The 25,586-nt window shown below is 40.5% G+C and overlaps 4 protein-coding genes across 6 annotated transcripts; 2 read left to right on the top strand and 2 right to left on the bottom strand.

Moving 5' to 3' along the window:
• Positions 1-3,251: 3,251 nt before the first annotated feature.
• ankrd39 (ankyrin repeat domain 39) lies at positions 3,252-4,597 on the bottom strand. 2 transcript variants are annotated; one of them, XM_061278692.1, is made up of 4 exons: positions 4,208-4,597; positions 4,033-4,136; positions 3,744-3,872; positions 3,252-3,658 (listed from the first exon to the last, which is right to left on the bottom strand). In XM_061278692.1, the coding sequence occupies exons 1-4, from the start codon at positions 4,299-4,301 to the stop codon at positions 3,512-3,514; spliced, it is 474 nt and encodes a 157-aa protein (XP_061134676.1). In that variant the 5' UTR covers positions 4,302-4,597; the 3' UTR covers positions 3,252-3,511. The 2 variants fall into 2 exon arrangements, with proteins under 2 accessions (XP_061134676.1, XP_061134675.1); XM_061278691.1 differs by having other exon boundaries at positions 3,744-3,947; positions 4,208-4,593.
• Positions 4,598-4,782: 185 nt separating this feature from the next.
• kctd9a (potassium channel tetramerization domain containing 9a) lies at positions 4,783-10,868 on the top strand. Its single transcript, XM_061278690.1, has 12 exons — positions 4,783-4,990; positions 5,250-5,371; positions 5,449-5,492; positions 5,568-5,664; positions 5,743-5,801; positions 5,905-6,033; positions 6,461-6,528; positions 6,606-6,701; positions 7,378-7,527; positions 7,959-8,064; positions 8,151-8,284; positions 8,807-10,868. The coding sequence occupies exons 1-12, from the start codon at positions 4,943-4,945 to the stop codon at positions 8,921-8,923; spliced, it is 1,170 nt and encodes a 389-aa protein (XP_061134674.1). The 5' UTR covers positions 4,783-4,942; the 3' UTR covers positions 8,924-10,868.
• A 703-nt stretch (positions 10,869-11,571) lies between these two features.
• LOC133154370 (progonadoliberin-1-like) lies at positions 11,572-12,106 on the top strand. Its single transcript, XM_061279008.1, has one exon. The coding sequence runs from the start codon at positions 11,573-11,575 to the stop codon at positions 12,008-12,010; it is 438 nt and encodes a 145-aa protein (XP_061134992.1). The 5' UTR covers position 11,572; the 3' UTR covers positions 12,011-12,106.
• A 7,197-nt stretch (positions 12,107-19,303) lies between these two features.
• On the bottom strand, positions 19,304-24,308 carry npy8br (neuropeptide Y receptor Y8b). 2 transcript variants are annotated; one of them, XM_061279820.1, is made up of 2 exons: positions 24,109-24,308; positions 19,304-21,622 (listed from the first exon to the last, which is right to left on the bottom strand). In XM_061279820.1, exon 2 carries the CDS (start codon positions 21,501-21,503, stop codon positions 20,406-20,408), a length of 1,098 nt encoding a protein of 365 aa, XP_061135804.1. In that variant the 5' UTR covers positions 21,504-21,622; positions 24,109-24,308; the 3' UTR covers positions 19,304-20,405. The 2 variants fall into 2 exon arrangements, with proteins under 2 accessions (XP_061135804.1, XP_061135805.1); XM_061279821.1 differs by having other exon boundaries at positions 19,304-21,619.
• Positions 24,309-25,586: the final 1,278 nt, after the last annotated feature.

The following is a 25,586-nucleotide window of genomic DNA, read 5'->3' as shown; positions in this document are numbered from 1 at the left end:
GAGAAAAATTGTTGCTGATTTTGGCAGCACTGTGTGCTGTAATTATAGATTATTCACCTGAATGAATCATTCCTCAATTTCCACCAACACCCTAAGCTTGAGGCGTTAAAGATCAAATCCAAGTAAGAGGAGGAGCCGGACAGTGAATGTCTTGTACCAAAAAAGAAAAAGAGGAAAAACAAGCTAGCAGAGGACGAAGTCAATGGTCACATAGATGAAGCTACCGTAGGGCCTACGCCATATGATGCCATAATAAAAAAAAAGAAGAGGAAATTGGGCTCAAAAGTGAAGTTTTCCTTTTATGTGATATGCTGTATATGGTATGTTCTAATTGGTGTTTTCTGCACAAAGAAAGGCCCCTTGAAGCTGTATGCTGCAAGTCATTAATGAAAGCTGTTTGATAGATCAGGCTGGGGAAGAAAACGGTTCTGCTTTATGTTATTCCGGAGAGCCCTCAAATGGGCTTAACATCTCCCCATCTGTGTACAGTACATGGAGCACCCCAAAACATAAAAGCTGTATGATGGCTTTGGAAAAGAAAAATGTGCAAACCCATGTTTGAATGAAAATACAAAGTATCACATTGCAAGGAGCGTACTTCTGCCAAATTTGAAAAGCATTTTCTAATGGCCATGTGCTGTGATAGGCTGTAGATATATGATCTCAAAAGCCTCATTATTGTCCTCTGACTCATATGGTATAGTTTATGACTTGCTTGTCTGGCCTTGCTTTCGAGGAGATTACATCTCCATAATCAATAAAAACAAACCATCCACCCAAGCAATCAGCCCAATGTAAAAGAAAAATAAACTCCCTTCTCAAATATACCTACTACAAAACCACTGGCAAGTTGATTGCAATTTTATTCACGAGGAAACCTGAGTGTAATGAAAGTTTCTGTAGTGTAGTTTTTTTTCTTGTCGCCATTTTGGACCACATGAGGATGCAACAAGCCTATGATCCATGAAGCAGTCACTGGACCTTTGGTTCTTATCACCTGCTTACTTGGCAAGTCAAAGACATGGAGCAACACTTCAAACAGAGGATGACAAGATACCTGCAAGGGGGTCCAAATTGGATTATGCTTAATCTCCGAAAAGCAGCTCCCACCCACAGATTTGATTATATCCTCACCCGGGACCCTGACTCCCACTTCAATTCTCTTATGCAGATGAGACACATGCGTAGGACAGACCTCCATGCCAGTCTCTGATACTGAATCCTTAATGTGTAGCCATCTGCCATCTTTTTACCGGATTACTTCAGGTGAGGACAGGAGGGTCCAGCTCTGCCAGGGTAGCTCTGCCAGGGCAGCTGGAAGGCTTGAGCTACTGAAAAGATCATTTAAAAAAGGTGCAGACCATCCTTATATCATGGAAAACAAGTTTACAGCCATGCACAGTAGTACTGGGGCATTGCAGGTACATGAACTAGCAGCATTCATTTTAATCTCCAAACTGTAGAAATGTAGAACGACTGTTATTTCCCACCTCATTCTGTTTTGTTTCTTTTATACACAAGTTCCAAATCCACCCAAGAATTGCAAACAGACCGCCATCTATTTTGGATGAAAATAACATCCATTCCTGCTTAAACTTGGGCTCATTATGGTGGAAGTGGGTTCCGGGCCAGGAAGTTTCATTGCTTTCCAAATAAATCTCACTAAACAGAGCTGTAATCCAAATTCCTCATCTTGTGGAGTCCTCCCTCTGTCTCCACATGACATGAAAGTTCTGAGAGCTAAAGGCATAAAGAATCATACCTTTTCATTGTCCACATCCCAAAAAGTGACATGTCAACATATGAGGATGAGTTAAAAACAGCTGTTAGAAACAGAGTACATTTCTCTTTCTGTTTTCACGTGCCACATTTGTATGTACCACATATGATACTATCACCTGGCTTAACATCAACCAGCAGGTGAGCCAGTAAAGACCAGAACTAATTTAAAAAGCAAAATGAGCTTTTTCTTCAAAACGTAATGAATGCTGAATGATTCATTGATTTGGGTGGAAAAAGGCTCACTCATTCGAGTTGGGCGATCGTGCTTCTTGGCTGTGTGCGAGGAAGAATTCGTCACTGAATGTAAACAGCACTCTTGGCAAAGTCCTCTGAGCTCAAACACCCCCAACACCACCCCATCTGCCCCCCGACACCCCATCTCCTTGTGCTGTGTGGCGTCAGCTGCAATGAGCTCCAGATGTGGCCTGGCACCCGTCCAGTCGCCGCACTGGATGTGGTTTAGAAGGTAGTTTGGAAACACCACCCACCGGCCGGCCCCAATGAAACTTGCTCAGATTTAAGGGAGCAGTTAGTTTCTGTCTAGTGCACTGCACTGGAGAGGAGAGAAGTATTTGTCTCCAAAAAATACATGTGGTTCCTACCAAAGTAGAATTCTATTATGAGATTTTCCCCATCTGGTTTCATATTAATAGAAAGGCCGATGTGTTCCCAGTTTTTCATTCTTTGTTTTCCCCTCTCTGCATATCGGTTCTATTGTGACTACAATAAACATGATATTGTTTGGTACTGTAGGCGTGCAGAACTTAAAACAAAGTGATACAGCATATCTTCTCCATATTTTGCAACCAAGATATTTGTTTTCCGTCTGACAAGAAAGATGAAAAAAAGGGTGGAATGAGCAACAAAGTCTCAACTGTGGTTTTTCCTCCCAATGACATCTGTAACGCAGTCCTTTTATGCGAGACCATTTAAAAACAGGTTAAAATTTTTAAATTATGGCTGGCAAGTGACAAAATAAATATTGCATGTAAGTTTTCCTACCATGAGAGACCCAATTATTTTTTAAAACTCAAATGGAAAATAGGAGTCAACCCACTGCTGTTTAGTTACCTATGTAAGGCAATGTGTTCAAATTAACTGTGGCAGCCACTCTGGCTTTTTATGGTCTTTCAGACTGACAGGCTAGTTTTCTAACACGAGCAGGAAGACTGGATGAGGTCACACATGGTTGGACAAAGCAGTAGGTCCATTTAGTTGATGGCTCCCCCTGCTGCCTGGCCTCATACTACCAGCCAGCAGAGGCTAAACTCGCATGTAAAACATTCACAGTAAACATTCACATGAAAACACAAGAACGTTCAACTCTTTTTGAATTAAAACGGTCTCTTCTGCTTAAAACCTCTCTTCATTTGGAAAACCAATCGCTCGCAGGAAACAGATGGTGCACCTGGCATGCATAAAAAAACGGAATAGATGAGAGTAAATGACTAGCCCAACAAATGCAGATGTAAATAAGAGTATGTAGGGTTTTAGTAATAGGAACAAGAATAAAGAGAACAGTCATTATTAGAATTGAACATAAAATCCCAGTTACAATACCAACATTCTGACAATTTAGACAGAGGCATGAACACTTGGATTGTGGTAACAAGGCATTATGAAGATCTGAGAAAGTAAGGACCCCCCTGGACACGTTTCCAGGGTAGTACGTGTTCTTGCTTCTTAGAGCAAGCCTTCGAATGCTCAATTAGTCTTGGGTGGGATTAATCTACTGGAATTGCTTCAGAATCTTCTGCAAATGTTCTTGAGGGGCCATGTGGAAGGGTAGCTGGAGCCTTTTGTTCTTCTGGCTGCAAAGTGTGGGACAGGCCTCAAGAAGGAGCTGACACACCTTTTCATGACCTTGTTCTGCAGCCTGACAGACAACATCAAGAACAGTTAAAACATAGGGATCTTAATATCATTGGGCCCATTACTATGTCCTGATAGGTATATCTTACTTTGTGTAGAGGAGACGCACCATCATCATCAGAGATCATTGGGTCGGCTTTATGGAGTAGCAGCAATCTAACGACATCCACGTGACCGCAGAATGCTGCCCGATGGAGAGGCGTGGCACCGCCTGGTGTCTGAGGAGATGCACAAGCACCATTTTCGAGAAGAAACTTACATACAGTGAGATGACCACTGCGACTTGCATAGTGCTGAAACAGAATGTGCACAAATGAAACACTTTTAATACATGGATCAAGAACAATAAATACAATGATGACATCTTGGGGAACTAACTAGAGCTGTATATCTAGCTGAGTCCCTGAGGTTTGGATGAGTGCCCTTTTGGATCAGTGACTGAACCCGCCTCAAATCTCCATCCATGGCGGCAGACCAGATACCTGCAAACGATAAGATGTGTACCTCTATACACAATCTAAACTCGAATGTCTCATAGTTAAACGATACAAACCTCGTTCAAAGTCCATCTCATTCACTGTCTGGAAAACACTGGAAGAGACAGGGAGGGTGCAGCACGAGCAACAATGTTCTCCATCAGAAGCCATTGTGTCTGTGTGCACTGACTAAAATTCTATCATCATCATTTAAGCGTTTAAATACACAATTGCCTTCCATGGCAATTTGCGTTCCATTGGATTAACTGGTCTGCCTTCACCGAATAACGTTGATAGTAAATTTACATACATTTGAACTAATTTGAAGAAAATATGTTATTTTATGTAGTCAATAAATGATGAAACTCTTATTTGTAAACAAAATACTAGACCGATACGATTCAATGTCGCTACTTGGAACGTCATCATTGACGTCGCAAACCTATGACGCCGGTTCCTGCTCAACCAATTGCAGTGCGGCAGTCAGAGGATACCTTCAATGACGGTTGTTCATTGTAATTAATCGTAGATACAGATAATCTCAATACTTTGTGGTCACGTTTAATATTAATCGTGACTCAATATATGAAAAACTACAGAAAATGTATTAATATTAGTGTTTCCAAAAACAGTCATTAATGATCTTGTTTCAATTATTTGAATGTTTACATTAATTCCAGATATCATGAACGCACCGGCAGTCTCGTGTTATTAAGTGTTTTCTTGCTAGCTAGTAAGCTTCAGGTACATGCTAGCTGACAGGCAAGTGGTGTTTAAATTTCCAACAAAGTACCAATAACCAAAGAGCAAAAATGAGAAGAGTCACGTTATTCGTTAACGGGACGTCTAAAAATGGCAAGGTAGGTAAAAACTCAACTCGCTGTTATGCGAGTACGTTTGGCCTGCTATCTGACTAACCTGTTTTGTTGGTTTTCGTACCAGTATTTGTCGCATAAATTGTCATTCACCCCCCAATTCAAGGCTGTTTCCTCCACTCTTCTGCCCAGTCACACCCAATCGCGGCTCAGAAAGCCCTGCATCAAAGCTGATGAGCCATTTCGTTCCAATCTTGTAGACTATAACATAAATAAATATAGTAAATGTATTTTCTCTGCTCAGGTTGTAGCGGTCTATGGGGCTTTGTCTGACTTACTATCTGTAGCCAGCAATAAATTAGGAATTAAAGCATCCTGTTTATATAATGGAAAAGGAGGTCTCATCGATGACATTGCCCTAATCAGGTAAGAGGACACAACAAACATACGTCAATGAAACCTTATTGCCCTGTTTCTAAATGGTATTACCTGGGATTTAACAGAGATGACGACGTGCTGTATGTCTCAGAGGGCGATCCATTTATTGGTGAGTTGCATAATGTCTGTACTTTGTTATCTTCCACTGAGTTAATCTGAAGACAACACTTGTAATTCCTCAAAGAATTTCCAAATGAAGTCAAAGCTGGATCTGATCAACAAGGTGCTCACACTGACTGGTTAACCCTGAATATTGGTGGTCGTCTCTTCACCACTACCAGGTATTTCTCACACACTCTCTTGTGTCTTCAAATTGTAGTCACTCAAATTTGTATTGTTTGTATCCCTTTGTATATTAGGAGTACCCTGGTCAGCAAAGAGCCAGAGAGTATGCTAGCTCACATGTTTCGAGAGAAAGGTACACTAGAGCATTAAAGCTACCCAACTCTTGTTTCCAATTCAATCTGAGCCTTTGTCGAAGTTATTTCTCTGGCGATAATTATTTTGTCTCTTTGCTGCAGATGTGTGGGGAAACAAGCAAGATGAGCATGGGGCCTACCTCATCGACCGCAGCCCTGAATACTTTGAGCCCATTCTTAATTACTTGAGGCATGGTCAGCTTATTATCAATGAGGGCATAAATATCAGAGGTAAGACTAAGTTTAGAACGATTAAATATACGTAATATAAATGAATGGCATGGACGAACAAGTAATCAAATTAAAATTTACATTGCAATGTAGTAACATACAGTTGGGAATGAAATGTTGAAGTGTTGAAGCCACAGATTTGTTGACATAACTGTTGTAATCAAATAGTTTCAAGTGAACTCTTATTGAGGTAGATAACTGAGCAGTCTTTTATCGTTATTCAAGATTAATTTACCTAACCTAAGCCAAAACATGTATGTAAATATGTCAAATAAATCTGGTATTGTGTATTGTAATGCCCATTAATTTTCTTGCTAGCGTTTCTTAAGAAAACCCATGGGTAGAGGACATATTAAATCTTGCAATTATTGCAAATATTGCATTTACCCGTATTTCAACTACAGAACAGTGATGTCATGTCTTCCAGGTGTTCTTGAGGAGGCTCGTTTTTTTGGAATTGAGCAACTTGCCGATCAGTTGGAATTGGTCATCAAGGTAATGCAGTTTGACGTTCTCAAGATGTGTCGTTCTGGCTGAGCTGTGTGCACTGACCAGTCATACATGCACACCAGAACTCCCAGCCGCCCGAAGACCATTCTCCCATTTCCCGCAAGGAGTTTGTGCGTTTTCTTTTGGCTACACCCACCAAGTCTGAGCTCCGTTGCCAGGTAATACAACTTTAAAAATATCAATACGGTATATAATGAGCTGACTGCATCACATGGCTCCGGGCTAAAGGGAGCATCAAATGCATCCCATAGATTTGTTCATGAAATGTGATTATTTGTCAGTCCAAGACCTGTGATTTATGTGTTAAGGAAACTCTCACGTTACAAAGTCTGGAGACTGAAGAAAGGAGATGAAATATGTATAGTCAGACCATAGTAAGACTTCATAATGCGCAGACAAGCCAGTACTTTGATCGCTTGCACATTACAAAATTGATATCAAATATTCTGTCTTTACAAAGATATTAATCTTCAGTTATGGTTGACACTAAAAGAATGGAATTAATGTCATAGTGACGTGTATTTTACAAAATAAGTTTGTCAGAATTGTTTATTTAGCTCCTGTTATATTAAGCACATGGCTGGGTATAATGCTGTAGCTGGTTAGTGTGCTGTAGATTGTAACAGCTAATTGTCAAATGCTGACGAATCATTTAAACCCTATATATTCATTTGAATACAATTTATGTAAATAATTACGTACATGTGTTGTTTAGTTGTGTGCATAAGACAGACGATTAGACTGAATTATATTTTGGTTTTGGTCAAAAGATATGATTAAGATATGATCTCAAAAAACGATGCGTGTGTATGATCCTCTTGTTTACTATTTTAGGGTCTTAATTTCAGTGGCGCGGATCTGTCCCGGCTTGATTTGCGCTACATCAATTTTAAGATGGCGAATCTCAGCCGTTGCAATCTGACACACGCCAACCTGTGCTGTTCCAATCTGGAGCGGGCCGATCTGTCCGGAGCCAACCTGGATGTGAGTTGGTCTGTTTTACAGTTTTTACACTAACTTCTCAAAGATTTGCTGAGTGTCATTTGGAATTTGAGTACAGTCGATTGCGTTCCCAGCGATTGGCTGGCAACCAGTACAAAGCTCTGTACGTCACTCTCCAGAGCTTTATAAGATCTATAGAGTATATATCGCTTCTTCCCCAAAGGCAGCTGTAATAGTTTACCCGTGACCCTACTGAGGACAAGCTGTTCAGAAAATAGATAGATGGATGAATAGTTGAGATTACGTCATTGAACAATAGAGCCCCTTCACACCTCCCTCTCTCTCAGTCATGTGAAGTTCTGTCCACACATGCACCCACACTAACCCAATTAAGCACATAAGAAGCACACACATGGATCTCCAAAGTGAGAAATAATCTTGACATTTTCAATAAAACACGCTGTGTCTTAAAGGGTGCTAACTTACAAGGTGTGAAGATGCTCTGCTCCAATGCCGAAGGTGCCTCTCTTAAAGGATGCAATTTTGAAGATCCCTCTGGGCTGAAGGCCAACCTGGAAGGTAACCCATCAAATCTTTAAGCAAGGCAGATGTGGTGGTCTTTTGTTGTGATGTGGTTTGTTACCAGTCAATATTTTTGCCAATAGGTGCTAATCTGAAAGGAGTCGACATGGAAGGAAGTCAAATGACCGGCATTAACCTGCGGGTGGCCACTCTGAAAAATGCAAAGCTGAAAAATTGCAACCTGCGGGGTGCCACTTTAGCAGGGACGGATCTTGAGGTGAGATGAGTCCATCAGAGCGATTAATACTTATTAAATTGCTAATGTAACATTTCTTTTTTATTCTTAAATCATGTGCATTATCCCACTAGAGCAGTGGTTCTTAACCATGTTGGAGATACCGAACACCACCATGCGCATTCTCTGAACCCCTCTTTAGTGAAAACTAAAATATTTTTTTTCAAATGCAAGACATCAATGTTTTTTACTGGTGCACAAAATGAGCCGGGCATGAACATCACCTTGTTCAAAATACTAAACCAACAAATGCATGAACCCAATTGAACCTAGGTTAAGAACCAATGCACTAGATTACCCAGCACCAGTATCACTCACAAATATCACATCAGATTTGTTTGTTGATTTTGCAGACAATACTAATTTCAGCCTTGAGTTAGATGGACGACACACGTGGCTAGGAACAAGTGATTTAATTAAACCTTGGCTTGCGGACTCGTCATATCACAGCGAGGTTTCCAATAGTTTTTGATCCCAATACTATTATGTGCTTCTTTGCTGCAGAACTGCGACCTGTCTGGCTGTGATCTACAAGAGGCTAACCTGAGGGGGTCCAATGTGAAAGGAGCCATCTTTGAGGAGATGCTAACGCCGCTGCACATGTCGCAGAGCGTTCGATAACTGAGCATGCACGTCAACTCAGCCACTCCTTTAATCTCTACAGCCTCTGATGGTATATGCTCTCAGTCTCAACTTTTTTTTTTTTTTTGCCTGCATTTCGCGCAGGTAATCGTATGCACTTCACTGACATTCTACCAACCTCATGTTCGCTTTAGATATCACACTATTTATCCAGGGTGTTTTCCTTAGTGTGTGTTCATCTATCCATCAATCTTCTTTCGCTTAGCTGGGGTTGGGTTGCAGGGGAAGCAGGTTAAGCAGGGAAGCCAAGATTTGTGCACCAAACTCTGACACCAGTCTACATGGACTAAATACTAGGGCGTTCAGTACCCTGCAGTGCTGGAGCACCGTTCCCAAGATCCCCCAAGGGACACGATCAAACGGCCTCTCCAAGTCCAAAAGCGCATGTAGACTGGTTGGGCGAACTCCCATGCATCGTCAAGGATCCTTCTGACGGTGTAGAGCTGCTCACCTATTCTACAGCCAGGCCAAAAACCACACTGATCCTCCTGAATCCGAAATCGGAGTTCCCGTTGAACGCGCCCGTTACGACTTCTCCTCATGATGTTAATTGAGAAAGGGTCGAACATGGCAGCGGAGGTTAGAAGGGGGAACGGGGTAGACGAAGGCGAACGTTGACCCACACAAACGCAAATCTGACCTCAGACACCATGCTTCACTCAAAATAGAGTCTTCTTGATATCTACTTTGTCTGGTGCCTGTCTGTCATGAGCAACCCTGACAGGGGCCTAGAAACCCAGGCAGCTTAGCTCTGAGGATCAGTGTGACATAAACCTCTCCACCACAATAATGTGATGACTCATGGAGGGGCTATTTATCCACATACATACGTACATTATAAAAGAAAATCATTTCTCCAGTGTGTGTAGAAGTGTCTGAATGCAATACAATGACATCATTTAGTCTCTAGCACAATATAGTAACTGATTTGATAGGCATTCAAACCAGACAATGGTTGCTGCTTCTAAATGAATCAGCAGCTGTGTCACGTAAAAATGACTGTGTTGCTGTACTTTTCACCAAAAGTAACTTTGGCCTGATACAACACTTTATAATCGAAAGCCAAAGGTTCAAAGTGTCAAGGCTCAAAATGCTGCTGTGGAACTACGTCACTAGCAAGATGTCAACACGGCTCAGGTATGCAGGTTGCACCAATCATGTTCTGTTACAGCACTCAATATTTTGTGCTCAAAAAGCTGATTGTTGTTTTTATCCTTGTCCTCTGTGGATCTACCTCTTTTTTTTTTTTGCATCAGTGATCCATTAGCATGTACAGTGTCCAACTGTGGCACCGCGTACTAAAATGTTCATGTAGGTCAAAGTCACATCTTACTTTTCAAATCAAGAGAGACGAAAATAGTCATCTTGTTTTGCCCAAAGGTTGTAGACACATAATCAGGGCCATTGTTGTCAGTAATTCTCCATGTATAAATACTTAAGCATGCTTTGAACCTATTTGCACAAGTATATCTTTTCATCCCCAAAAATGTAAATTGTGTATTCCTATGTACATTGAATCCAGTGCTTCCTAAACTTTCCAAAAAAAGATTGTAAATAGATATAGAGAGATGTTCTTTTGTCAAGGAACAATCTCCTCTTTGTTGGATTGTCTCTGTCTACATGTATTTGTTTGTCTTTGACCAGTCAAAATATTTAGCTGTATTTCAGCGCTGCTCTGATGCAATACATATTTTTTTACTCTATTTAACAGAAGGTACCAAGCTTGTGAGAGTGATTGATGAAGGTAATGTTGGCGAATTACACCGTTGGTATGAAGTGATCTGATTATTTATTTGAAAACATTGCGGATGGTTGATTTGTTTTGAAGCGGGGGTGTAGAGCTGCTTGTTCATGATTATTGCACTTGACTGTGGAAATACTTTTCCATTATTTGACTCTTAGAAATAAACTCATTGAAAGTAAAGGATTCTTCTTTGTCTTTTTTTTTTTGGCCATCATTTGTCACACTTTATTTCATACAAGTCTTGGAATATCGACGCAAGTATAGCTTCTCCAATGTGCAAGTGTCCTAATTAAATAAAATATTGTGGAACAGCTGAAAATCACCTCCGCAATTCATACCAAAGTAGCTCCAAGCAAGTATTGGCTGCATATGAATGAACACGCTTTTTAGAAGGCTAATTCTGATCATAAAAATAATTTTGATTGTTTCTTGTGCATTATACAATGCAAGTCGATTAGAATTTTTATTTGTTTACAATCATAAAGATGACATTAAAAAAAATATAATGAAATACTGTCTTTCACGCTAAGGTGACGAATTTTACCTCATTTTTACTTCCAACCATATTCCGAACCCCTTATGATATTCTAATTTTGGAGATGTATCTTTTAAGAGGATATTAATTTTTTGCTTGCCCTGAAGGTCAGGACTGCTTAATCCCACTTTGCGACCCCCTGCAGTGAAATGAATGAGCTTTGGCAGGAAAGAAAACCAAATATATACCTTGCAGGGTTTGCTAAGGACAGCAGACAACTGAAAGAAGCTTTCCTCTTACAACAAAAGGTAAAATTTGACTTTTCAAAATCTATGATGTTTATAAGTTATGGAAGGATTTCCATTTAATCATATTGTATCGACACCTTTGTCTTGTGCAGAGTAAAACCATGAAGTCCTTGGTGCTGTGGCTGTTGATTTTGACAACGTCAATGCAAGTAATCTATAGTCAGCACTGGTCATATGGATTGAACCCTGGAGGAAAAAGAGAGCTGCTCCTTTTAGACAAGCAAACCAATGTACCGGTAAGCACTCCCACGACACTCCATTCATTCATTTGTCCATTCATTCATATTCATTTAATCTATCTTTTATCAAATCAACGTGTGTTTTCCCCTCTAAAGGTGATTGATGGCTTTCGGCACGTGGAAAAGCCTTGCAAAGTTGTGGCATGTGGACATTTGTCACTTTTTGCCAAAATATGCAGGATGAACGAATTTCATGTAAGTTCTGCATTTGGTGCATTTTCAAATGATGAAGAGACTAATGATAATGACATCTTGGATTTATGTTGCGCATTTCAGGAACCCAATGATGCTTTATGTTAACCCGCGGGATAATTAAAATGGGTGTATGTGTGTATGTATAGTGAGAGAAAGAGAGGGAGAAAATGTGTCTGTGTGTCTGTATTCGTCTTACAAAATGTATGTTTTGGACTAAAATCATTTCTATTCCCTATTATTATTATTTTTGAAACTCAGAGCAAGCCCTCTTTTTCTTTTAGGGAAATGCTGCTGGTAAGCAATCTGGACGAAGAACCTTTTAAAACAAATGAATGTGGTTGAACAATAAATGTTCATATTTGCATGTGCACAGTACTTAGTGATTTGTGTGTCTGTGTGTGTTTTACGGAGTCCAGTGTGAAAAAAATTCACTTAATCATTAAATTGTATAAGATGGGTTGGTCGGGGTGGGCGACCAGGACTTGACTGTTATGATGCATAAATAAACCCATCATGCCTACCTTTCAGATATCGATCTTTCTTTCTCATTTATCTTCCTTTATTTTTCCTCTGTGCCTCACATCCATTCATCTTGTCTGATTTCCTTTCTTAATCTCCCCATCGCTTCACTCTCCTTGTTGTTTATCTCCATTCTAATCCTATCTAGATTCCTTACCATTCTACTTCGTTTTGCCAGTCTTGCACTTGTTTGTGTCGGTCCCTCTTCAATCTTGCTTATTTTTCCCGTTATGCCATTTTTTTACCATTCTATTTGAAGTTAATTTGTTTTGTTTTTAAAAATCTTTTTTACCATTCATTGATGGCAGATCTAGGGTTTTCTCTCATCAATCTCTTCCCATCTCAACCCTCCCACTCCCGCTATCTTCTCAAGATGAATGAGCAAGTTAAAGCAGGAGCTGAGGCCTTGATTCCACACTTTGTCATTTCAGTTCCTCATCTTTCACTCTTTTATCATGCATTAATCCAAACATCCTTTGTTATATTCCCCTTGCTGTCCTGGACATCCTTTATGAATGTGAAATGTTGAGCCTAACCTCATTCTTTTGGATCACTTCCCCTCCCTTTTTTATATACTTGTAGACAAGACTGTTCTTGGTTACAAAAATGTTTCAAGTTTTATTTTAACACAAATAAATCGTATCTTTGTCTTAAAACAATATATTTAAAAATAGTTCACTAAATGATATCCAACAAATTAGCCGTGATTTCGTATTGCACCACTAAATAGCGCTAGAAAACTTCTTGGAAGTTCCGTCCATTTATTCTGGGTCCTGCACTTAAAATACATTCAAGTCTCATAAACGCATTCACTTCTCTATCAGTGACAGTGACGACTTAAAGCAGCACCAGGGAACTTTTTGACTTTCATAAAACATTATTTTGTTTTGAATGGTACCTTGGTCACTGCGTGACAGGGTCTGTATCGCTTTTACTGGGACTAAATGACACAAAAAGCGACAAATGTGCTGACTGCTGTATGAGAAATGAATTGATAAATCTGATATTCAACATAAAAAAAAAGTTGGTAAATGACTGCGGTGTTTTCCTGCAACAATATATGCGAAGGACAAAAAAAGTCAAATCTCACCATTTACTAGCATCAATTTGGAATGAGGATGAGAAGAAAGCATTTGTCAGGAAACAGATAAAGATATTGTGGCAAATCACAAAAAGTGTTTTTACTCCATACATCCATGTTTGTTACGAACACTTCAATGAAAGTAAATTTTAATGCTTAGCACTGTTCCAAACCACGCTGTACTACGTGTGTATGTACTATGGAAATCAGTCAATTGTGCCCATGCTGTTGAATTAAATGTACATTACATAGCCTGCATGTCAGAAATGTTTCTTTGATTTCCAGCAGCGGGTTGCTACCATGTTCACTGTCACCTGGCCTTGAGGCTGTAAATCATTGCTGCTTTAGCTAAAGCTAGGCTCTGTCAGCTATTCCAGGTCAGTAAGTGGAATAGGCTAGATTGAGAATAGTGAATGAGGTTGTTTAAATCCTCTTTCATCCCACAACCCTTGCATCTTGACTGATCTGCATCTTTTTCTCGCCAGCCAGAGCAGCCAGTCGGCTCCATCTGTGAACAGCACATTTAAAAAAGCTCTGAGTTTGCCCAACGGTCCGGAGTGTAGCAGAGCGCGCTCAGAGTACATTTTTAATTGTACCCCGAGGCGCTGTGCCTGAGACTACATGTTTTGGAGGGATCAAATGACAGCTATTTTGTCATTGTGCCGTTTATTTTCAGATGAAGTATGCAGTTTCTCTGCACTGTCAAAAATATTAAGCCCTTCATCTTAGCACATCTAAAGACATCTGAAATTTCACAACAGTTCATAATAATAATAGATTCCATTCGATCAGATTAAACGAACAAAAACAAACATGAGTTGAGGTCTACTTTTTCCATCACAAGCCTAGTTTATGCTCCTGATCTGAACATCTCAAATGGGAGACAAACAAATAGTGAACATGTGATAGACAACTATTCATATCCTGCTGTCCATCTGCGCTCTTATCTGCAATGGAAAGTGTTTTCCCCCCCCAAGTAGTTTAAGTAATGTGCTGTTAAGAAGCAAACAAAGAATACTAGACAGAAAATCGCTGGGGGTTTTTGCATGGAGGGTTAGTTTAGTTTAGTTAGTTAGTTTATTGTTTAGCACATATCAATAACTGTGCAAGGAGGGAGACGAAGCCTAAGGCTTGTAAAGAGCTCCACTCCTTCTAAATCCTCCCCTAAAGCACCGAGCAACAAATTTAGGGGTTTTTACCTGTTCTTGCGAGTCAATATTCCTTCTACCATTCTGATGATGTTAGATATAGTTGATCAGTTTGATAATAAACAATTCCAGTTAGTGAGAGAATAGGAGGGTTGTAATATTTTTATTATTGTCAGTATGAACGTTTCCTGTTATTAAATTTTATAAAATCCTAGTCGTCTATGTGTATTTAAGTTCTCTCTTTTTTTTTTTAGGTGTATTTGGCATTATTAGTGTCAATTAAATATAAACGGATAGGTACAGGATGTGTTTCTCTTTCTGTTTCAGCTCCTTGAAGTAACACAAAAAAACCTCACAACATATTGCTGCTTAACTTTAACTTTGTCATAGGGGCTGCCTGACCTTTGTAATCCAAATCAATTTTATTTCCTGGAGCTAGTGTTTTCATGCACTGCAGTGTCCGGGAAAGCAGGTCCTGGGATGTGGGGAGGGCGGGGTTAAGATTAGGGGCTGGGGGTGTCTCAGTTGTTTACTTGGGAAAATGTACAGGTGTACACAGCTGTCACTGCGCAAAATTGCAAAAGAGTAAACTGAATTATCTGCAACTGATATGATGTCACAGCGATATGTGCAAAAAGCCCCTCCAAGCTTGTTCATACGATTGCGGCTAATTTCACTGAACATACACCTGATAAAATCCACTCTGCTTTTTAATGAAAGCTGTTTTTGCGCATACATTAAATGTTAAATATGCACAGTATAACATTAAACATTCACACAAGATGTAATTTGTGAAAAACCTCAATCGTAGATTTGATATTTATGAAACTAGAGCAAACCGAGCTGGCAAACTTGGGTGATTAAAGAATATCTAGGACGAGGACTCTTGTATGATTTGTAACAACACTCTAATCAAGAAAATACCTGTTGGAGAGAGGCACCGCACTGGATTTCTAATTTGTGTCACCAAGATCAGTCAAGACAAGGCAAGGGACTGAAAAAGAAGATATGCACCACACACAAACAAAACTGCTTCTCAATATTCAAAACACTGAATACCTGACTGTCAAAATCACATTTCCCATCATTAAAGAATTGCATAACATACATAAATGTACTCAAAACATCTTAGATGGTTGAAGCCTGCCAAATGTATTGCGGTGAAAAGAATCCAAGCACTTACTTCTTTTGATCATTCTGGCTGAGTCTGCTAGAAATTGTTTCAGCTGTTTTTATTCCTCTTTTTTTTCCTCCTAAGAAATGAAATTATAACCTTGTCATTGGAAGATCATTTTTAAACAGACCAGGCAAGTGACTTAGCCATTCGAGATCCTTCTGTTGCTTTGCCTCCACAAACACAAATAAAGCCAACTTCCCTGTTACTGAAAAAACAAGAATGAAGGGAGCAAGACCCACAGACAAGCAGAAAGTAACAGCGGCTGCAGTAAAAGCCTGGCAGAAAGGAAATTCAGAAAATACTTTAATTCAATCATTTTAAAGCTGAAAGGCATTTATTTATTAAATTAGGTTAATTTTCCATGTGTAAATACAAAATCCTGGTCCATACCGGATTTTGACTAACTTTAGCGTGGATAGCAATTAGTTTCATATAAAAACTCCCCAGGTATCTTGTTAATTTCAATAAAAGTACACTTTTACTAATTGTTATTTTCACATTAAGGCTGTCAATAAAAACAGCCCTTGGCTCCAACTTTCCCTTATCAACAACCCAGGGGCTCACTAACACATGTGAATACTGAGGCACGACTTTGTCTGGAACCAGTAACTTGCTTAAGTCTTAGCTGGTTGCTTAGCAACTGGTAGTCATGGCGTAGTCTGGAAAATGACAAGTTGTCGGTTGAAAACAAATATAATATCACGTAACAAATTTACAAGTGATCTGAAGAGGCGCCCTCAGTGAGATAATGTTTGTCCCCTTTTTCGTCTTCATGTTAAGATAAGAAAAAAGGCTTTTGGCTCCAGTCAGGCTTGCACCAACAGGCATGTGGCAACCGGTCGATAATAGAGTGCTAGCGTGCCGCTCCAGTGCTCACCAAAAAGGTGTTGGGGGGAAAAAAAAAATCAGATCTTTAAGAATATATGTACTGTACATCTATTTTTAGAAGAGCAGGATTTGTAGTTAATGATGAGAAAATATTTCTGATTTGTTTCCAGTCTGGGGTGCAAATATCTTTACCCATAGAGTTCAGTTGGAAATCTTGTAACCTTTAGACCACCTTGCCTAATGGAAAAAGTCATTGGGTCAACATGAGAAAATAATGTTGACAGCAACAGTTGATATCAATTTGACTCCGCTATTTCTCACCTGCCAACACGCCATAGCAAATATTGTTGACGTAAACTCCAAGTGTGGAACTGTTGAGTCAGTTGGTCTGCTGCTTTATTTCCTTTGTAAAGTTTGGTCAGGATCAACCAATGCTTAAAAATGGGAAAGTTAACACCAATAAATTCTGGTAAACGGATATTTGTATTATGATTTATTTAATATCAATAATTAATATTTTATTAACATTCTAAATTGTCCGTAGATGTGAGTGAAATTGGGTAGTTGTCTATAAGTGCCCTGCAATTGACTGGCAACCATTCTGGCTCAAACAACGAAACGGGCATGTTTGGTATTTGTTCATAATACAACAGAACAATGTGGATTAAGTTAGACATATTTCCCAGGGTAACTTTGACATAGATAATTTTATTCCATGTGTTGCACAACTGTTATATGTGTGAAACCTATTCCAGAAGCCTGACCCAGCTTGACCCTTGATGACCTTGGGGAAGGGACAACTAATATGAGCCAACCCAAAGAGCTATGTTACAGGTTCAAATTATTATTATAAGGTTTTGATTTAACATTTATGATTGTGTAGTTGAAACAGGGGGAAGAAAAGAATGAACATTGACTTCCTTTATTTGGGTACGTCTAAAAGAAATCTCATTGTTTTAACAGCAAGTTGAGATTGCAGTCTTGCCAGCTTTTATTCCTTCCTAGAGAACATTCCAAAATTAAAACACAGGGAGCCAACATACAAACCTTTTCTGGAATAACCCCCAAAAAAGTGAACTCAATAGTTCTCCAGTGTTTCATTGCACCTTAATGACCCAGAAATCCCTCATCCCCTCTCAACAACATAAGACGGCATTGTAAAAACTGTTTCTGGATTGCCTCTGCCTTCGAGCCCCTCATCTTGCCTGTGGGGGCAGAAGAGGTCAGTGCGGCATCGACTAGACTGGAGAAAGTAAGCAGTCAATTATGTTGACAAGGCCTTCAGAGAGCTAATGTAAGAGGTTGCCCTGGGAAAACGTTTGACAAGTTCAGAGAAGCACTTTTAACAGAGGTCAGAAACAACCTACATGATACTACGTGATATAGTCACTGAAGATGCATGAAGCTGGATGGCATCACATTGATACTCCTCTTGTCGCTGTTTGGGGTGGTAGCTGCGCTGAATACAACATGAAGGCCCTGCAGCGCATAGTGAACACGGCTGGTAAGATTATTGGTGCTTCACTCCCCTCCCTGAAGGACATTTACACCTCCCATCTCAACCGCAAGGCGACCACGATTGTGAGTGATGTGAGCCACCCCGCTCACTCTTTGTTTGAACTTCTGCCCTCTGGGAAGAGGTACAGGTGCCTGCGCTCCCGCACCACCAGACTCACCAACAGCTTCATACTCCAGGCTGTTAGGATCCTGAACTCTCTCCCCCCTTCTGCGTAGCGTCCTGTACTTTTGCGCTATATTCTGACTGTCTGCTGTATGCACACTTGCTCGATTTTTGCTCCTCTTATTTATCATGTTATTTATTGTTTATTCATCACTCTTATTTATTCATTGTTTGTGCCTTCTTGTTTTTATTTTTTTGTGTTGTTTACTTGTACGTATGTATATTGTGTACTATGTCTTGTCACCGTGGGATAGTGGGAAGTGGGAAGTGGGAACGTAATTTCGATTTCTTTGTGTGTCTTGGCATGTGAAGAAATTGACAATAAAGCAGACTTTGACTTTATTAGTCTGGAACTAGACATTCGAAATTTGAAGAATAGTCAATGGCCATGATTTCATACAATTGAAAGGAAAATTGCTATATTATGGCATATATGTCTTTCTTTAAAATGATATATTTGATCAATTTGAAACGTACTAGTGTTTTTTTTACTTGGTATTGGTATCGCTGACTACTCAAGAATTGAGTGCTAATTGATGTTTCTCCGAAACTACAATCATAACCATATTGATTGTACCTCTGATAGTGAAAAGTATCCAGTTATCTTTGTAGAAATATTTTTAGGACAGTCCTTGTAATAGCTTAGACTGTGCAGGTGTATCGAATGAATATGTGCTGGAATGAGTTCCACCAGCATGAATATTTAGCAATCCCCACTGTGCTCTGAGTTGAGTGTTGTTGTTTTTTCCTCCCCACTCTGTTTAACATTGCAGGCACCAAATGTAAGGGTTTGATTTATTCTGCATCTAAAATGTGCTGTGATCTGAGAATGTGCAAAGAGACAGTCAAATGGTTCTAAAGATATATATATATATATATCAGGGAAATAAATACATATAAATACATATATATATATAAATACATATATATGGTACAATGAATGAATATAATACATCACTCACGATAACAGTAAATGTTTTAATTCAATCCACATACCAAAGCGAGTAACATCTTTCCCGCTATGCTACACAATGTTTTTTATTGCCGACCACACAATAAACTAGTGTAATAAACAGTGTCACATATTTTACAGGGCATACATTCATATAGTAGGGTTATATACAGTTCAGGAATCAAACTTTGGCCTGACTTGCCCATTTGATTTGATTTTTTCACAACACTTGATATATTGTTGCAGGGCATGACGCATCAGATAACCTACCCCCGCTTGTACTTAATTCAGTATTTAATTAATAAATGAAACATTTCATTAATTAATGCCATTTTAATTAAGCAATGACATTTTGATTAAACATGTCATGGTGTATTTATTTATTTAATTTTGGCACTTTCGGTCCTCCGTACACATGCACGCAATATATTGACGCAAACGTCCTCATCTTATTACACTGTTTGTGGGTTTAGGTCAAAAGTAACATGTGAAAATAACGCACATAGATCTCCAGAGCCACAGCAAAATGTTCCTCCCTCCGACCGCGCAATGGCCTACTCAGCCAATAATCATTAACACATCGCAGGCCACACTATTTTATAGTCATCACTGCTGTCAGCATTTGCCATACACCCACCCGGTTCTGGTCACTTCATTTTGAGGCTTCCAATGCACAGAATCACAATTTGCAAAGCAAGCTGCAAATATTGAAATACATTGACTTCAGCATGAAAGAATGCCATCTTGCCGAGCCTTTTTTTGGTAGATGGCTATAATAAATATTTTATGGTCCCACAGCACTGTACAGGGTGCAAATGCACAAAGTTCTTATGTGAAGTGTGTTTTGTAGTCAACCTTTATTACTTCAAGCCTTTCCAACCGTTGTCCTGTCATTTTGTCACTTCCATTTAGTCAGGAACCGGAACAATTAGAGGGCAGCAGTCATGCCGGGGACATGACATTACTTCCCTCTGGTCAGTTACTGTCAGGTTCTCTGTAAATGTCAACCGTGCGTTTGTGTTGAACAAACCAAAAAGCCTTGAAAGGATACAATAAAGGGAGCGGAGGAGGGAAACGGGCCGCTTGCTTTCTTTTCTCACCCAAAATCTTGGCTTTAAGTATTGATGCTGTTGGAGCCATTGCTCAGGACTGACCCCTTGGTGACCTCTGTGCTTACAGTGGAGAGCGGCACACTCTCATAGCGCTCTGCCACGCCCCAGCAGCGACAGTGCAGCAAGGTGGACTTTAGCTGCTTCTGGAAGTTATTGTTGAGGAACCCGTAGATGACCGGGTTGATACAGGTGGAGGCCATAGCGACGAGGTGGCAGAAGGAGAAGATGATGTCATGGCCACAGGACGGAATGGCTTCGTGCTTCCAGTCAAAGACTGTGTTGAAGATGTTGAGAGGGAGCCAGGAGAGGGCGAAGGCCACCACTATGGCGGTTAGCAAGATGTTGATCCTCGTGGCACCTTTGTTGTTCTTCTGCGTGGTGTTTCTGCCACGATCCACCATGTCCTTCCTCCTCCGCAGCCGCAGATAGATGTGCAGGTAGCACAGCATGATGAGGGAAAGCGGCAGGAAGTACTGGAAGATGAGCAGAGAGGTGGTGTAGGCCTGGCGGGCTTCAACCGAAGGCCAGAGCTCCATGCAAACAAGTTGGTCATCCACTGGGAATGGGACGCTGAGGTTCTGGAGGGGGAACGTAAGGACGTTGTAATTGACGAAAGGCACGGAGATTAAACAGGCCGTGATCCAGGTGAGAGCCACCGCTAAGTAGGACTGCCTTGCCATCGGCTTCCATCCAGTGGGGTGGACGATGAGCTGGTAGCGCTCCATGGCGATGAGGACGAGGGAAAAGACGGACACCGTGACCGATATACACTGGACAAAAGGTGTGAGCTTGCACAGAGTCTCTCCGAGGATCCAGTGGTCCATCAGCGTGTAGATGATGGTGACCGGCAGGCACACGATGCACATCAGGATGTCGGAGAAGGACAGATTTGCAATGAGGATGTTGGTGACATTGCGCATCTCCTTGTGCCTGGCGATGACAAGCACCAGGCACGAGTTCCCGACGAGTCCCACTGCCAGAACGGCGCTGTACGCTATGATGAGGAAGGTGGTGCCGCTCAACGAGAGCGAGCAGTCCTCTGTGAAATTCCGTGGACTTTCTTTCCCCAAGGTATGGTTGTGGTTGCTGTTGAGCTCCATTGTTTGGGCTTCACTGGAAATGCTGTTGAATCAAGTGTTTTGCAATTATTTTAGGAGTAATGGTGGCAGTCTCTAGAGCCTTTCATTATTTTCCTCCGTGCAGTGGTCTTCATTTTCTGCTAGGAAATAAGAAAAGTCCTCATCATTAAATGGGAATCGTCTCTTGAAATACAAAAATGCCAGTTATAGAATAGAATGTTTTCATTTGCATCCAAGCGGAATGTCACTCATTCAGCAGATTTGTCTTCATCGCTGTCCTGCCCGGCAGGAGCACATCATCCAGTGAGCTGTGCGGATCAAGACTTTATAGCGTCTCTAAAATAGCATGTGATTTCCACTATAATGATGGAGGTAATGACTGCTCCGAGACAATCATCCTGTCTCACTGCCTCAATCTTCTTGAGTGGGAGAATGTGCTCAATTTCTATCTTTGGAAGAACAGGCCTTCGAAATGGCCATTGATACCATGAACGTCTGTCATTTTCCTCATCGCTCACCAGCCGATTGTTTTAATGCCTTTTGCGAAAGGGAGATAGGCCAGGACTGCAAAGTCACGGCTACGTCTTTGTTCATCACAGCTCTTTCGCCGTGAATGGGGGAGGTAAATAAAGCTATCCCTATTCATGTTAATTAGGGTTAGGGTTAGGGCAAATAAGAACAGAGGCTTCTTTAATGCCATTAACGTGCATGTTTGCCAAAATGGCTGCTTGGAAAACCGTCCATTACACAAACAAAAGGAGCGCACACAAGAAGGGGTGTGCGTGCAGTGTCTGTGTTTGTGTGTCCACATACATATTTATTTCAATGCTGATTAAGTCGCTTTTGTACACAGCTCACAAAGTGTGGCTTGCAACTGCTATGCTAACTTAATGAAAACTAACAGATAGCAGATTTATTACTTTCTGTTTAATGAGCCCTCAACACTGATAGCTGTTGACAGGTGGGACATAAATTGCTGGAGGGTATCGCTGTTATTACAGTGCTAGTTTCATCTGTGGTGATTACAAGAAAAGCCAGGGCAACGGCGCAGACGCCGAGCCGGACACAAAGCTGCTTCAACTTATTCAACATTCAAACAGGTCGAAGAGCTCAGCTTGATCAGCGTTAAGGGCTCTAAGATATTACATTTGCTATCCCAGGTACTTTTCATTATCAAGTCGTTAGAGTCAAGTTCATTATAGTTGTTTCAAGCCACACTTTTTTGCTCCAAAAATGAGCTGTGGACAACACAGACTTAATCAACATTGAAATAAATATGTATACGGATACACACGAGAATATGAGACGAGAGTGAAAATACTGATTATTGGTCATGTTTATTTTATTTTTCCTGAACAAAATGACTCATCCACTTGCGTCAATTAATCACTAAACAACACATTCCTCCCTGCTTGTATTTCACACAATCAAGGTCTATTATTGATAGCAGATTTAAGATCCGCGACCTTTGGGCGGCTGCAAATTAATATCATTTTAAAAAGTGCCCTCCTAAAACTAAAAGATCGCATACATCATACTTTGACTATTAAAGGGGCTAAACGGGGCTTGACTGATAGGGCTGAGAAAATAGTTTAGAAATATATTTGAGAAATGCTGGAGGGGCTTAAGTGGGGCTACACAAATGTTATTTACTTAGTTTTTAATTAAAAAAACATCATTCTAACTTTCGTACTTATTTGTATATATTAGAATGCAGATTATGCAGATATTTGGAGGCGATTGGCTTTTAGATATTGAGTAAAGGCTCAAGATATTGAAAATGAAGGTTTTTTTCCCTAGAGATATATAATAAAATTAAGAACTAAAATTATACAGATTAAATACTTATTGAGGCACTGTATGATCACCAGAGTCTGTCTGCCTGTATGATCTCGGTGGTCTGTAAAGAACATGCCAAAAGTATACTGTGTTTTGTTTTTTATTTGTTTTTTAGCGGCGGGGGAATGACTTCTCTAAATTTTGAGAAAGGACATCCGTCATTTGAAGCAGTCATAGCACCCCCACACACAGCAACAACAACAGGCACCAGTCTGGACTTGCTCATGCACAAATGGGAGACAGCAGCGGCGGAAGAGAAGCATGACAGGATGAAAAGTGTGAAAGCGGCAATCTGCGTGCGCGCGAGCGATATGGTGCAAGTCCTGCCCACCATCCATGCTGTGGCGTGTCTGCAGCTGAGCCTCGAGTTTTTGGGGCGCGCATGCGTCCGTGCGGTACGGAGTTATCTAACTCCATATATCTCGGGCAGGTGGAGGAGACATCTCTGGCTGCACCCCACAAGTGCGTCCACGCCTCTCCCATACGTGGGACACCCGGCACAATATAGCATGAAGCGCTGCACTTTGCACGAAGCATCACACAAAGTGCGAGACTAAAAGCGGACTCTGCAATCCACTTGAAATAATCTTTTAAGTCAATATTTCAGTTGGAATATTAACGGCGGCGGCAGGGGTCAAATTTCGCTCAAAGACTCATTGGAAACCAACAAGGGTGGTCGTTATTGCTTGCGCGTTAAAAATCAAAAACGTTCTATTTTTCAATAAAGATATTTCAATATTGATTGCATAAATAGTCAGTTTCTTAGAATTAAGCTCTAGTTTCTTACCGAAATGCAGCCTCTTGTGTTGACTTGGAGTCGCTTTGCTCGGCACCAGGTGAGCCACAATGACAGAGAGTTTGTGGTGGTGTCGGAGAAAAGGTAGGAGGAGGCGTCCTGCTGTTCACGATTGATGGCAGCACAAATATTCCTTAAAGCGACCTCACTCACATCCTCGCGCTCAGACGACGATGTGATTGGGAACATGTTACATAATCAATTCCTCCGTGGCACGCACGCTCTCGCGCACTCACGCGCCCCCTCACACACATACGCGCACATGCACAAGGGGCCAGTGGGGACATTGAAATGATTAGAAATGTGGTCTGCTTCACCAATCTGGAGAAATGTCAGACCTTCACTTATCCTGCAGTGACATAGCATTGTTGGAAAAAAAGCAACAACTATGAATTGCATATGTATGGTCACGTTTACCCTAACTTTTTAAGTTGGTTTGTTTCATTTCAAACTGGGGTATGAAAACTAGCACCAATTGTCCGAATTAGTTTTCGTCGGACGTGACACTCCAGTTTGTGAAATTCAATTTAGTTTTTTGCATTTTAATGAGCTTTAATCTCTAGATCACAAAGGCAATGTTAAGGTTGACATTTTAATCAGTTGGTTAAGAAATTTGCCACAACGTGAAGACTATATTTATGATTTTCCTTGTTTTCAAATCACAATAATAGCAATAAACACTAATACCGTCATTTCCGACACTAATGGGAATCTGCTTCACACTCCTTGGCCAATAAGAATGTAAAAATTCCTTCTTTTTTTTTTTTTTTCCTTTCTTGTTGTATTTTTGTAGAGCGTGTTCTGGCACTGGCATGACAGAGACAGAGTTAAGGGCCCCTTTTCGTTCATCATCTACACCCTCCATCTTGCACATATACTCCCACGTTTACATTATTTCTGCTTGATTTTGTTACTTGGCAGGAACAGAAATTCAGAAATATGCAAACTGGAGAAATTACTGTAATCACAACATTGTGATGATAATGAATCAAGAATATGTAGATAAATGTTGATTGACTGTTTGATTGATCGCTTGATTGATCGATTGCTTTCATGATTGATTGATTGATTGATTGGTTGATTGGAAAACTGTCCATTCAGTCTTTTTTCTATAGCGTTTGTCCTCATTTAAGTCGCAGGGGAGCTGGAGCCTATCCCTGAGGTACACCAATGAGTCGTCACAGGTGACATGTAGGCAAACCACCATTCTCATTCACATTCGCACGTATGGGTGATTCCGAGACATCACTTACTTTAAAACTGGGGGTTTTAATTGGTTTCTTCCAAGGAACCACCATTATAACCAAGAAGCAACTCGGGGACCACTACTTTGGCGGAATATTATTTTGTTTTGCACCGAAGGAGGATAGGTCTATACAGGATATTTATTTGCATCTGTATGTCTATTTTGGAATCTCTGCTGCATTTGACATATTTTGGATGGGTAAATGATTCACAAAATTAGCTGG

The sequence above is a fragment of the Syngnathus typhle genome, linkage group LG5, assembly GCF_033458585.1.
Source record: "Syngnathus typhle isolate RoL2023-S1 ecotype Sweden linkage group LG5, RoL_Styp_1.0, whole genome shotgun sequence".
NCBI classification, from domain to species: Eukaryota; Metazoa; Chordata; class Actinopteri; order Syngnathiformes; family Syngnathidae; genus Syngnathus; species Syngnathus typhle.
This window is presented reverse-complemented; position numbering and strand designations above follow the sequence as displayed.